The 14,829-nt window shown below is 42.4% G+C and overlaps 1 protein-coding gene across 1 annotated transcript; it reads right to left on the bottom strand.

Annotated features, from left to right (window-relative positions):
• Positions 1–9,742: 9,742 nt before the first annotated feature.
• On the bottom strand, positions 9,743–11,980 carry LOC146667739 (actin, cytoplasmic 1-like). The gene is made up of 6 exons (XM_085409414.1): positions 11,824–11,980; positions 11,495–11,734; positions 10,854–11,100; positions 10,572–10,763; positions 10,304–10,485; positions 9,743–10,216 (listed from the first exon to the last, which is right to left on the bottom strand). The coding sequence occupies exons 1-6, from the start codon at positions 11,944–11,946 to the stop codon at positions 10,073–10,075; spliced, it is 1,128 nt and encodes a 375-aa protein (XP_085265540.1). The 5' UTR covers positions 11,947–11,980; the 3' UTR covers positions 9,743–10,072.
• Between the last annotated feature and the right edge of the window lie 2,849 nt (positions 11,981–14,829).

Below are 14,829 nucleotides of genomic sequence, written 5' to 3'. Positions count from 1 at the left end.
CCTTGCCACTGAGAGTACACCTTTGCTGGTTCTGTGGAGAACAGCTGGTTTATTCTCCTGCCTTCTATCTCTCTGGTGTACCTCCTCAGGCGGCTGGCCAAGGCTGTGAGTCTTTGCTTGGCAGTTTCCAAGGCCTCAGGTATGGACAGCTTGCTGTATTTCTTAGGCACCTAATTTGTTGCACCTTTCTGCAACTCCGTTAGTTGGCTAACCTCCCTCCGTGCTACTTTGATCTTGCCCTCTAGCCTCCTTCTCCATGGAGGGTACTGCCCCTTGTCGCTGTTCAACTTGTAGCCAAGCATCTCACTGATCACTGTTGCCGTATTGTAGATCAGCTTGTTAGTGTCGGTAATCGTGGTTGTAGGTATTGCCCGTAGTGCTGCATTAACATCATCTAGCAGACCTTCTGAGGGTACTTCACGTAATCTTGGTAACCGGCTACGGGGGATCCAGGTTTCAAGCTTGGCCATGATCCTATTTTTTCCTATTTTTCCTCTCGCACTCAACGATCCTTCTCCTATCGCACTTGGGGCTATGTACCCAATCTCGGGTGGGGGTGATGATATCGCCCCCTGACCTGGCGTCCTGACTCCTCCTTGCCGTAGCATTTGTGTTGTACCTCGTTAATCTCTAGCTGTGAGAGCAGTCCCTTCTTTCGAATGTTGGAACACTGAGCTACTAGTTGTTTCGCCGTCATTGTGGATGTTGGGTATCGAAGAATCCATAGGTCCCTCATCCTATTCATGTAGCCCCTTCCGCCGGGGTTACTTGCGTAGTAGCATTCCAACAACGCCCTGTTTTCGTCTCTTGCCCACCGATGCCTTCTTGTTCCAGTAGCCCACTTTTCGTCAGGGTGCCCTGGTTCCTCAACACCTGACGCGGACCTTGTTGATCCGGGCGACGTCCGACGTCCGAGCCGGCATGCCTTCATATTTATCTGTCTCGCTCATGTCTGCGGTAGGCTTGCTTAGCATAGGGGGTCTAGCCTTAGGACCCTTACTGGATACAGACGCCCCAGGCAGGAATCGAACTTGCGATCCTCTGTTCCAAAGGCGTGTAGTCTAACCACTACATATATATATATATATATATATATATATACACAGTGGGGCAAAAAAGTATTTAGTCAGCCACCGATTGTGCAAGTTCCCTCACCTAAAATGATGACAGAGGTCAGTAATTTGCACCAGAGGTACACTTCAACTGTGAGAGACAGAATGTGAAAAAAAAATCCATGAATCCACATGGTAGGATTTGTAAAGAATTTATTCGTAAATTAGGGTGGAAAATAAGTATTTGGTCACCTCAAACAAGGAAAATCTCTGGCTCTCACAGACCTGTAATGTCTTCTGGAAGAAGCTTTTCTGTCCCCCACTCGTTACCTGTATGAATGGCACCTGTTTGAACTCATCATCTGTATAAAAGACACCTGTCCACAGCCTCAAACAGTCAGACTCCAAACTCCGCCATGGCCAAGACCAAAGAGCTTTCGAAGGACACCAGGAAAAGTATTGTAGACCTGCACCAGACTGGGAAGAGTGAATCTACAATAGGCAAGCAGCTTGGTGTGAAAAAATCAACTGTGGGAGCAATCATCAGAAAATGGAAGACATACAAGACCACTGATAATCTCCCTCGATCTGGGGCTCCACGCAAGATCTCATCCCGTGGGGTCAAAATGATCATGAGAACGGTGAGCAAAGATCCCAGAACCACACGGGGGGACCTGGTGAATGACCTGCAGAGAGCTGGGACCAAAGTAACAAAGGTCACCATCAGTAGCACACTACAACGGCAGGGAATCAAATCCCGCAGTGCCAGACGTGTTCCGCTGCTGAAGCCAGTGCATGTCCAGGCCCGTCTGAAGTTTGCCAGAGAGCACATGGATGATACAGCAGAGGATTGGGAGAATGTCATGTGGTCAGATGAAACCAAAGTAGAACTTTTTGGTATAAACTCAACTCGTCGTGTTTGGAGGAAGAAGAATACTGAGTTGCATCCCAAGAACACCATACCTACTGTGAAGCATGGGGGTGGAAACATCATGCTATGGGGCTGTTTTTCTGCCAAGGGGACAGGACGACTGATCCGTGTTAAGGACAGAATGAATGGGGCCATGTATCGTGAGAGTTTGAGCCAAAACCTCCTTCCATCAGTGAGAACTTTGAAGATGAAACGAGGCTGGGTCTTTCAACATGACAATGATCCAAAACACACCGCCCGGGCAACAAAGGAGTGGCTCCGTAAGAAGCATTTGAAAGTCCTGGAGTGGCCTAGCCAGTCTCCAGACCTCAACCCCATAGAAAATCTGTGGCGGGAGTTGAAAGTCCGTGTTGCTCGGCGACAGCCCCAAAACATCACTGCTCTCGAGAAGATCTGCATGGAGGAATGGGCCAAAATACCAGCTACTGTGTGTGCAAACCTGGTAAAGACCTATAGTAAACGTTTGACCTCTGTTATTGCCAACAAAGGTTATGTTACAAAGTATTGAGTTGTATTTTTGTTATTGACCAAATACTTATTTTCCACCCTGATTTACGAATAAATTCTTTACAAATCCTACCATGTGGATTCATGGATTTTTTTTTTCACATTCTGTCTCTCACAGTTGAAGTGTACCTCTGGTGCAAATTACTGACCTCTGTCATCATTTTAAGTGGGGGAACTTGCACAATCGGTGGCTGACTAAATACTTTTTTGCCCCACTGTATATATATATATATATATATATATTTTTTTTTTTTTTTCTTATATTTCGGGTCGATGACTTGTATAGACTAAGAGGCATCCTAACCAAAATGACTACCACAGCATTCTGTAGCACTATGCAATACCTTCTGCTATGCACCTAGTTGGTCATGGGTTCATCCTACAGTAAGCATAAGTAAGCTACAGTAAGCTTAAGTCCAAGCTATGCCAGAACTCCCTCAGGAAAAAAGAACAAGATGCTGAGCTTGAAAACATGGTCTCCAGCACAGTCTCCAGACTTAAACCCTCTTGAGCTGGTTTGAGATAAACTGGACCGAAGAGTGAAAGCAAAGCCACCTACAAGTGCCACACATTTATCGGTACTTTTGCAAAAGATATGGGAAGAACTTTCTGAACAGTATTTGATTTCTGTTTCGAAAGAATGCCACATGTTCAGCTGCTATATCTGCTAAAGGTGGCTACTTTGATAAGTCAAAAGTTAAGAATACATTTTGGTCTATATATTGATTCCATGATTTATTTTTTAACTGCAATTGCTTATTTGTAGCTGTCATTTCAGAGTGCAATGAGACATTAAACTACATAATTTTCAATAAAAAACTGGAAAAATTGGCGCGTTCTTTTGACGGGTAGTGACGGGTATATATATATATATATACAGGGTGGGCCATTTATATGGATACACCATAATAAAATGGGAATAGTTGGTGATATTAAAGTCCTGTTTGTGGCACATTAGTATATGTGAGGGGGCAAAACCCTCAAGATGGGTGGTGACCATGGTGGCCATTTAGAAGACCACCCATCTCCCATGCTATAGTTAGCAAACTGCTTGCTAAGTTTCGTGAAACTGGTTCAGTGTTGGATTTGCCAAAATGTGGATGCAAGAAAACTGTCACTAATGAAGAAACATCAGTGGCTGTCCTAGCTTCATTCAGCAAGAGCCCACAGCGTAGCACTCGCCTCATGTCACTGGAGAGTGGCATTAGTCGAACATCCCTTCGGCAGATATTAGCTACTCACAAATGGCACCCTTACAAACTCCAGCTACTGCAGCATCTCAACGAGGATGACCCAGATCAGCGCACAGAATTTGCAGAATGGGCAAAACAAAAATTGGAACAGGACCCTCAGTTCACGCAGAAGATTTTGTTCAGTGATGAGGCAAACTTTTATGTGAATGGTGAAGTTAACAAACAAAACCACCGCTATTGGTCTGACACTAACCCACATTGGATGGATCCCTCCAAGACTGTTGGAACAACAAAAGTGATGGTTTGGTGTGGTATATGGGGTACAACGATAGTGGGTCCATTCTTCATCAATGGAAACCTCAAGGCCACTGGATATTTGAAATTGCTACATGATGATGTGTTTCCCTCTTTATGCACTGAAGCTGGCACGTTCCCTGAGTTTTTCCAGCAAGATGGTGCACCACCACATTATGGGTGCCAGGTCCGAGCATTCCTAGATGAACAGTTTCCTGGAAAGTGGATTGGTCGTCGTGGGCCAGTTGAATGGCCCCCAAGGTCTCCCGATCTGACCCCCTTAGACTTTTATCTTTGGGGTCACCTGAAGGCAATTGTCTATGGTGTGAAGATACGAGATGTGCAGCACCTGAAACTACAGATACTGGATGCCTGTGCTGGCATTTCTCCTGCGGTGTTGCTATCAGTGTGTGAAGAGTGGGAGAAGAGGATTGCATTGACAATCCAACACAATGGGCAGCACATTGAACACATTTTATAAGTGGTCAGAAACTTGTAAATAACTCATGAAAGAATAAAGTTACGTTGAAACCAAGCACACCATTGTTTTTCTTGTGACATTACCAATAAGTTTGATGTGTCACATGGCCCTATTCCTATTGAAAAAACAAAAGTTGTTTCCAAGATGGCCGACTTCTAAATGGCCACCATGGTCACCACCCATCTTGAGGAGTTTCCCCCGTCACATATAATAATGGATTGCATTTCTATAGCGTTCAAAGCACTTTACACTATTCATTCACTCTCACATTCATACACTGGTGGAGGCAAGCTACAGTTGTAGCCACAGCTGCCCTGAGGCAGACTGACAGAGGCGAGGCTGCCATATTGCGCCATCGGCCCCTCTGGCCAACACCAGTAGGGGGTAGGTGTCTTGCCCAAGGACACAACGACCGAGACTGTCCGAGCCGGGGCTCGAACCGGCAACCTTCCGATTACAAGACGAGCACCCAACTCTTGAGCCACGATCACATATACTAATGTGCCACAAACAGGACTTTAATATCACCAACCATTCCCATTTTATTACGGTGTATCCATATAAATGGCCCACCCTGTATACAATATACTCAAATTTTCAATTGAATCTGCAACTGAAGCAGTTGGTTAGTATGATTTTGACTTTTTGAATTCCAGATGTTCGACTCTTGTCTAATTTAAAATAATGACAAAAGTAAGGAATAAATATTGAGTTTGGCTCAATGACTCCACTGTGCTTGTTCCTTAGTTATGTTATGTCTATATGATGGAAAGCTTTAAGTATCCGTTACTGAATATTTTTTAATTTAACTTTTAAACATGTTAGTTTTATTGTTGTTAAAATGTACAAGTACATAAATGTCATTAACTTAAAAAAAATAAAAATAAATTTGCCTTAATTTTTGTTCTGCTGACATCCTTGGGTTTACAGTGTGTGTATGGAGGTGTTTTCATTATATTCTTTTGCTTCTTTTTCTAAAAGATAAAATATTTCATCACTTGTCTTTGTCAGCTATTAGAAAATCGTTTTTGGTAATCTAGTAGATATTTATTTAACTATTAAAACAATATTTTTTTTACAATTCTTAAGTCAAAGTCATGTCTATTCAGAGTTCAGACAGGCATTACAAATGGTATGATTTAATGGGATTTATTTGCTTAGTCAAAAGTTTCTGTTTTTGTCTTTCTAAAAAAGTCATCACATACCAATGTGTTGATGTCAAAGGAGAATAGCTGGACTGCTTTGATGTGACAGCAAGGCAACATTAACTAAAATAATCACTTTTTAGAACCAAAGAATGCAGAAGAGCATTTCTGAACATGCAAGACTTTGAAGCAGGTGGGCTAGAGCAGCAGAAGAACATGCCAGGTGCCACGCCTATCAGCTAAGAACAAAAAAAGTCTCCAAAACTGCAAAATAAAATTGGAAAAAGATTGTCTCATTGTCTCATCTGATGAGTCTCAATTTCTGGTGTGACATTTCACTGGTAGTGGTGTGTTTGCATGAAAGTACAGATGCAACCTTTCTTGTTTCAGTGGTTCAGGCTGGTAGTGGTGTAATGGTCCTGGGGATATTTTCTTGGTACACTGGGTATCAGCCGAGCATCATCTAAACACCAAAGTCTGCTTGAGAGTTTTTGTTAAACCGTGTCCCTTTATAGCCACTGTATACTCATCTTCTTATGGCTGCTTCCAGCAGGATCCCTCACCATGTCACGAAGCTCAAAACATCTCAAACTGTTACTGGTACTCAAATGACCTTCACAGTTCCAGATCTGAATCCAAGACTGCACCTTTGAGATGTTTTGGAATAGGAGACTTGCATCATGATGACCTGTTGCTTCACAGTAAGAAGGTCCTGGGCCTTTCTTTGTGGAGACTGAAAGTTCTCCTTGTGCAATCGTGGGTTCTCTGCGGGTACTCTGGCCTCCTCCCACAGTCCAATAACAGATGAGGCTTCATCATTAGGTTATTCTTAATTGGCTGTAGATGTGAATGTGATGTGGATGTCTGTCTGTCTCTCTTTGCCAACCCTGTGAGAGACAGCTGACCTCTCTAGGGTGTATCCTGCCTCCGGTAAAGTCTGGAGCTTGAATCATGTAGGAAGAATTAAGGCAGTTCCGAAGGCAAGAGGTGGTCTACGCATAGCTACCAACACATTTCTACGAAAGCTGTCAATGTATAACAAGACATGACATCCGTTTTGTCCCTGGAGGATGGGAAATGACCACGTCCAGTGGCATATATCTCTGTCTAACTGAACTCAGAGGCTGGAGGCCTTAGTTTGTTTGTGTGCAGTAGGTGTAGCGAAAAGAACAGTTCTAACTTTGTCTGACTTTGTAGGCTACTCAGATTTAATCCTTTTGCTCCATGTTCCTGCCACAATGGCTTCTCCAACACACATACATAGTCACCAGATGCTGGAAATTATCAAGTAAACAAAATTTTTTAACTTTACTGGAAAAAATATTTATTTCATTTAATAATTTAAGGCACTACACTAAGGCACTAAAATGGCCCCTAACAATCGGGAATAGCGTTTTGTTCAAAAGCTGTGTTCCCAGTACTTTAGCATCAAGGTAGGGACTGGTGCACAGTGGCTCTGTAACTGGTCACAGTTAGGTTACATCAAGTGCAGAGCAGCAGAGATTAATTGTTAATTTAAACTGATGAGACACTTAGATTCATTCACTAAATTGAACATTTATACTATAATAATATGAAGACCTTTTGGCTCTCGGAGGAGGCGGACGCACTTTTTCTCCTCTCCTCTCCCTTATCTTCCCTGGTTAGTTCTTATGTCCTTGTCTAGTCTTGTGTTTTTTTTGTATTACTTTCCCTGGAACACTCTCTCACAGTCTGTTTCTAAAACCTAAAGAGAATTATGGATTTGATCAACTGGTCTCTGAATGCTATTGACACCCTTTTCTCAACGAGAAGTCTGGGCTAGGGAGAGCCCGAGTGCCCTGGAGGGACTTTCCCTGCCGGATACACGATGGATGGGTGGCAGACATGGAGGATCGTGTGCCTGGCGGGAATGTCAATCGAGGACGCTGAAGATATCTACCTATTCGGAACCATGATAACAGAGTTCTTGCTGATCGGAGCTGGCTTGGCCCAGGCTTAACGGAGAATTAAAAAAAGCGGAACCAGCTGTTCAAACCCCCCCAAGGCTGCCCACTGGGATTGAAACGATTGGACGAGGCGCGACTTCTCAGAACGGGCTCATTGAAAGCAGCATGGTTAAGACCTTGGAGACGCTTACAGCTGCCGTGAATACTCAGAATAACACCTCTGAGCATATATTGGGTTACATCAAGGAGAGGCCTGCTCAAAATAACACCTTTGAGCGAAAGTTGGATTACATCGTGGAACAGCTCACTGCAGTCGTGAGGTCTCAGAATCGGCTCTCTGAGCAAAAGAATGACAAGACCACGGAGCGCAAGTTTGATACCATCATCGGGAAGCTCGCGGTTCTCCAACGAGAGATTGAGAGACCAGTGTTGGAGTGTTAAAGAACAGCTTTGAAATTCTCATGAGTTGTTGCAAAAGAAAAATTACCATCATAATCCGGCTACCCCTTCGGCGCCAGCTGTGGGCTCAAGGCTGGAGCCGAACAAAAACTCCCTGATAACGACTGTGTTGAGTCTGTTCCTTCCCATTCCCTACAAGGCCACCTGGGTTGGCTGGTAGACTGTTTACTTAGCCTGGCGGGGCGAAGGACACTGTCTCAGCTGAACTATGGACACGCACACACATACATATACTGATACTGATAAGCACTCACTGACGCATCACCCTCCCTACCCCGGATCCAACGCCACCTCCAACGCTTACCTCCCCTCTGATGTGGACATCGGGTCAGCTGGAGGCGCAGTCGACGATTGCAGCGGTCCCAGATCAGATGTACACACTGGAACACTTTCCCATGTTGCTTGTCTGTGTTTATTGTGCTATGGTGTGTTGATATCTGTGCATTCCTGTATTATCCTTTTGTGTTACACATTTCGATGTTTTTTCCTCGCTACCTAGCCTGACCTGTCTCCCCAATGTGATGTTTGTGTATTGTTTGTACGGTCGGCAAGGTCTGTCATCTCGGTTGTGGGCAAAAGACCTGCAACGGACAAATAAAGGCTATCTCATCTCATCATAAGCAGTATACTGTCAGTGTAGGGAACGAAAATCAGGGAAAACATTTTGTGAAATATTGTGTTGCATCTCATTGAATTCAGTTGTGTAAATCCATAAAGAGCAGTAAACCTATTCGCAGCAGCAGCTGATCACAGCTCGAACACTAAGGAAATCTGCTGGAGCCCTCAGTGTAAAGTATTGTGAGTTGTGATTCTTTTCCCCACAATGAGCCAATAAAACCGATTTTAGGGTTCCCACTTAAACCCTAAAATCGGTTTTAGGGTTTAAATTGAATACCCCTTTAACCCCGGACTCATCCGATTTTTCTGTTTAGCTGTGGAGGCAAAGTAAAAGGAAAATTTTCATTCCCATGTACTAATATTATTGGTATTTTTATATTAATAGCTATACTAAAGGCTATCTCTTCACCAAAAGAGCTTCTTCTAACAGCTGCTTTTTACTTTCTTATTCTGAGTTCATTTTAGAGCCTGGACTTTATCACTTTTACTTGAGTAAAGAAGTACAAGAAGTTCGTTAGCTATTAGTAGCTTCAGTATTTTTATTTTCATCTAGCAGCTTATATATATATATATATATATATATATATATATATATATATATATATATATATATATATATATATATATATATATATATATATATATATATATATATATATATATATATATATATAGCTGCCTGTACTTTTGCCTCCCTTGACAGTTGGACACATTTCTCTTGTTTTGCTTCCTTTCTTTATTTCTCTGTTTCAGTTAGAGTTGACTGTGCATTCATCTTTTCGGACAAATGCTCAGTCAACTCAGTTCATCAAGTGCTGCAGCCTCCCTGGCTACCAGTCCAAGTATACCACCGACGGTCGTGCTGTGAGAAAACAGTGCAGTTGGCAATGACCAAGAAGTAAAATATCTGTAGATATAAAAATAAATAATAAACACATTCAATAAGTAAAGCAAGTGAGACCAAAAACAAAAAAAGCTAACAAAAAACTAAAGAAAAATATCACAAAACTGATAATCTTTTCTGTCAATTTTGCTAAACCATTTTAATACAAAAATCTTGGCAGATACATCTTCATGAAGCTGAAATTGCTGCATTTCAATGTTTTAGAAGAAGAAGAAGCCATAATATTTCATGTTGGATTTATAGGTTTACTAATTTACTGATATTTATCAACACATTTCCAGTATTTTTTGGAAACATTTCTTATTTTTGAAATACATTCAAGTGAAAAAGAGTTTGTTACAGAAAAACTAAGTACAAATTCACACTGAATGGGATGCTCTATGCTTCCTGCAGAGTTTCTCCCCATGAGAAAGCATGGTGCCATAGCCAAAGTGATGGAAAAATGGAAAAGGTGTCGGCTAGGCATGCACCAGTTTGGTGCTATAGGCATGTATGCAGAGCCAGTCATTTCTTTTTCTTGCAGTGTGTGTTTTGGTGGTGGTGGGGTGGGGGCAGTCTGTCTAGAAGCACTTTCTGTGGACGATGCTGGGGCCGGACTCATCGTACTCCTGCTTGCTGATCCACATCTGCTGGAAGGTGGACAGAGAAGCCAGGATGGAGCCTCCAATCCATACAGAGTACTTCCTCTCTGGGGGAGCAATAATCTGCAATGGCAGAAGTAGAGTTGTCAGCAATGAAAACACGCCACATTTAAACATCACAGACTGAGGATTGAGCAACAAGAATTTTACCTTGATCTTCATGGTGCTGGGTGCCAGTGAAGTGATCTCCTTCTGCATGCGGTCAGCAATGCCAGGATACATGGTGGTACCTCCAGACAGCACAGTGTTGGCGTACAGGTCCTTACGGATGTCCACATCGCACTTCATGATGCTGTTATAGGTAGTTTCATGGATACCACAGGCCTCCATACCTGTGGAGAGTTGGAACGTTAGTGATCACTCAGCTACAACTGCTTAACAATTCACAGAAATCTATCTTAAAGCTGACGCTGCTTACCAAGGAATGTGGGCTGGAAGAGAGCCTCTGGGCAACGGAACCTCTCATTCCCAATAGTGATGACCTGTCCATCAGGCAGCTCATAGCTCTTCTCCAGGGATGAAGAAGAGGCAGCAGTTCCCATCTCCTGCTCAAAGTCCAGGGCAACATAGCACAGCTTCTCCTTGATGTCACGCACAATCTCACGCTCAGCTGTGAGACAAGAAAACGCATTACATTTAGGCTTTTCTGGGGGTTTTCCTGGTGTAAACCATCTTTCCTTGACTGTGTCCATTTTCTCACCTGTGGTGGTAAAGCTGTGGCCTCTCTCAGTCAGGATTTTCATGAGGTAGTCTGTGAGGTCCCTGCCAGCCAGGTCCAACCTGACAATGGCATGGGGCAGAGCGTAGCCTTCATAGATGGGCACAGTGTGGGAGACACCATCACCGGAGTCCATGACAATACCAGTGGTACGACCAGAGGCATACAGGGACAGCACTGCCTGGATGGCCACATACATGGCAGGAGTGTTGAAGGTCTCAAACATGATCTGCAAGGAGAGCAGGAGAAAAGAGATGATCAGTGAAACTAAGAGTCAGAGTACTCTGAAATAAGTTTCTATGTGTTAGTTCAATTGTACGGAAAGAACAGCACACTGGGTTGAATTTTAATAGTAAAACTACTTTATAGAAAAGCAATTTATTACAAAACTCCTTTGTTACACTGACTCTACAAGTTAAAGTGCCGCAACCTGCTCCATTCTTCTTTTTTTTACATGCAGACACCTGGAGAAAAAACCTGGAGGGTTGAAGGAGGATGAGGAAAGACAGATTGAGCAGGGGAAGAAACACCCGAGTGGCAACATAGTTTCCTGTTGTTGGGCACTGCAGCTCAACAGTTTCCTGACTTAGGGGGAAGTTCGTCAAGGTGTCAGCTCTTGTTACCTGCGTCATCTTTTCCCTGTTTGACTTGGGGTTCAGGGGGGCCTCTGTGAGCAAGACTGGATGCTCCTCAGGGGCAACTCTCAGCTCATTGTAGAAGGTGTGATGCCAGATCTTCTCCATGTCATCCCAGTTGTTGACAATTCCGTGCTCAATGGGGTACTTGAGGGTCAGGATTCCTCTTTTGCTTTGTGCCTCGTCACCAACATAGCTGTCTTTCTGGCCCATACCAACCATTACACCCTAGGAATGCAAAGATCAGTGTGATTATGAAAAGGTCAGCAGTTATGAAAAGGTTACAAGGTATGTGAGGTTTATTAAGGAATATGTACCTGATGCCTGGGGCGTCCAACAATGGAGGGGAACACAGCACGTGGAGCATCATCTCCTGCAAAGCCAGCTTTGCACATTCCAGATCCGTTGTCAACAACGAGGGCGGCAATTTCGTCTTCCATTTTCTGTATGAAGGGAATAAAAAGGGAGGAAAGGATTTTTAGATCAGCTGTTAAGCTGTAGTGTTTTCCATGTGGTATGTTTTATCATCTGACATCGCTGGCACAGGGTTCAGTCGAAACCCAGTGCTCAGTCTGCCCATTGCTATAGAAGGCTGTTAAGAATACTTTTCACACAATCATCTCTAGGATTTACAGTAAGTGATCTGAAAAAGAGAAAATATAATGTGAGCTGCAGTTCTTTGGGTGAAAATGCCTTGTTGATGCCTAATGTTTGAGGCACATAGTCAAAATCCTTCAAGTTGATATGATGGCAACAAAGACAACGACCACACTAGCTGCAACTCCTATTAGTTGGACAATAGAAGATCGGAAAGCCAGTGGCCGCTGTGATGAGTCTCAATTTTGTGCTGTGGCATTTAATGTAGCATAAACAACACAAAGCACTGGCATTTCACAGTGAAGATCTTTCTTCCAAACCAGCCTTTCCGTGGGGACTTTACATATTCTTCCTGTGCCTGTGTGGCTTCCCTTCAAGTTCTTCTTTGGCTTCCTCCAATCCAAAGACAGATGTGGACATGTTCAGTGTTTTTTTCCAAGATATTTTAAATAGGGTCTAGGTGTGAACTGTATAATCCTGTTAAGTCAGTATCCCCCAGAATCTCTCTGAAGAGTACGTTGTTGAATCTATTTCACAAAAAAAAAAAAAAAAAAAAAACTAAGGCAATTCTTAGTGGAAAAGTTGGACTGGCAAGGGGATAGGTAAGTTTTAGAACCGAAGAAGCCTCTTGGATCAAAGGTAGAATGTCTTCTAGAAACTTGAAGAAGTCTGGACGCTTTCTTTCCAACTCCTTAGTCAATACATTTCTACAAACTACAGATGGCATCCTCTTGGAATGACTGAAACCAGCCCATTGAAGTCATTATGCAAATGTACTGTTTATAAGATTGGGGAAACCTGCAGTCAGCTGAGACTGAAGAAATCACTTGGATGAGTGACGAAACGTTTCTCCCACAAAACGCTACGTCCAGATGAACAGAATCAACTTTTGGAGATTTACTTACCTGGATGATTGAGCACACATCAAGACGCCATAACAAGAACATTATACATAACAAGTGGTTTCTAATGATCGGTTCAACTTAAGTAAGAAATTTAAGTAATGGGATTAAAAGATACCACTTGTTTGAAATGTGAAGTTTACAATTTGAGAGTATTTAAAATATAAGTAAAAGACATTCAGTGGGATCTGCTGTTGTCTTACCTGTGTGAGGAAAGGTTTTCAGTGTAGGAGAACTCTGACTCAGGGCTGCACTCCCATAGGATTTAGTACCTGAACTTGACTGCAATAAAGGGCAGTAAATTGCAGGATTTTATCAGGGTCCATTCTGCAGTCTCTCTCCATAAAAGGAGAACTTTGTGCACAGCTCCCGCTGATTGGTTCAGTTTCATCCACTGGGTGTGGTCCATGCAGAAAATTGTTCTGGGCTCTGACATAACGGGGTGGACAAGTTCCACTAAACTAACCTATGCACAGTCAGTGTTATCAAACTGAGGATAGTTCAATGTTCAATAAGCCTTTTACTTTATCTGTCAGAATTATTGCAATAGTGCTGATACACAAGGCCAGTATGAGTATGAAACCAGCTGAAATATTTCCTTTTATGTATTTGTTATTTGTCCACTAGGAAGCACATTTAATAAATCCATTCAGTCTACAGTAGAATTGCTTTGCCATGAGGTTTCCTGAGAATTGGTCCATGTATCCCAATCACAACATGTGTAAAATACCCATGTATGTTTGTACACTGGAAAATTAACAAAATAATTAATTGAGCTAATTTATTTCATGACACACAGGAATATTGTAGAAGTGGATTTCACTATTGCATTTTACCAGTTATTTGCACATATTTGGTAGTGATTTCAGTATATAGGGTTGGGCATTTACAAGGGATTGGGAGATTATAATCTTAGGGTCATTGACAGCACAGTTAACACCCTATCTGACTCATTTGCTCAGGCATACCAATGTCCCTCACACATCACCAATGTTCCCTCTAATTTTTCACGTGTCTGAGCAAACTCCCTGAGCGGTCCCTTGGACTACTGTGAGCGACATCAGACGTGTGCACTGTGGTCATGCCAGCATCGAATCCATCCAAGTTACATGGTTTATTCAAATAATCAAATTACAGCATTTATGTTAGACTACTTTTAATTAACTGCTTTAGCCCATTTACAATGAAAATGTAAAAAAAATCTAGCCATTGACCTGTGTAGTATGTTAACACTATTGGAAGTAAAAAAAAAAACCAAAAACTTGAACTCCAATTTTGAAAACACAACTTTCTTTCATTCCCCCCCCCTTTTTTTTTTTTTTTTTTTTTTAATATAAAGCTCTGACTTGTATTATGAGTCTGTGGTCTGGGAGAGAGTCCTGTAACTCTCTGTCTGCAAAATATAGTATATAATGACCAATGCTGGGCAATTAATTATATAGTTACTTCTTTAAAAAAGTAACTCAGTTTGGCAAACAGATTTTTTGCCAAACTGAGTGGAGATCACAAGTTTTTTTGCAGCTATTTTTTTTAAATACAGCCAAGGCATTTTTAAATAAACATTTCAAACTATTTACAGAACAATCAGCTGATCTGCATCAAATTTGATGCCACACAAATTATTTGTGCCACTCCAAAAAATACTTTCTGTCCACTATGAGAAAAACAGCCTGATACCTGCAGGCCTGACAGCAGGAGATGTATCACTGCTGTAACACCTGTAACATTCAGCAGTCGCCTCATTGTTCTGACACACACAACAAAACTATTGACTACACGACACACTAACTACACAAGATTTGCGCTAAACGTCTCAAATCTCTC

Source organism: Rhamphochromis longiceps, linkage group LG6 (assembly GCF_057381845.1).
Source record: "Rhamphochromis longiceps isolate RC_006_pf linkage group LG6, R_longiceps_female_GT1.1, whole genome shotgun sequence".
In the NCBI taxonomy this organism is placed as follows: Eukaryota; Metazoa; Chordata; class Actinopteri; order Cichliformes; family Cichlidae; genus Rhamphochromis; species Rhamphochromis longiceps.
The sequence above is the reverse complement of the archived record's forward strand: the minus strand, read 5'-3'. Positions and strand labels throughout refer to the sequence as shown.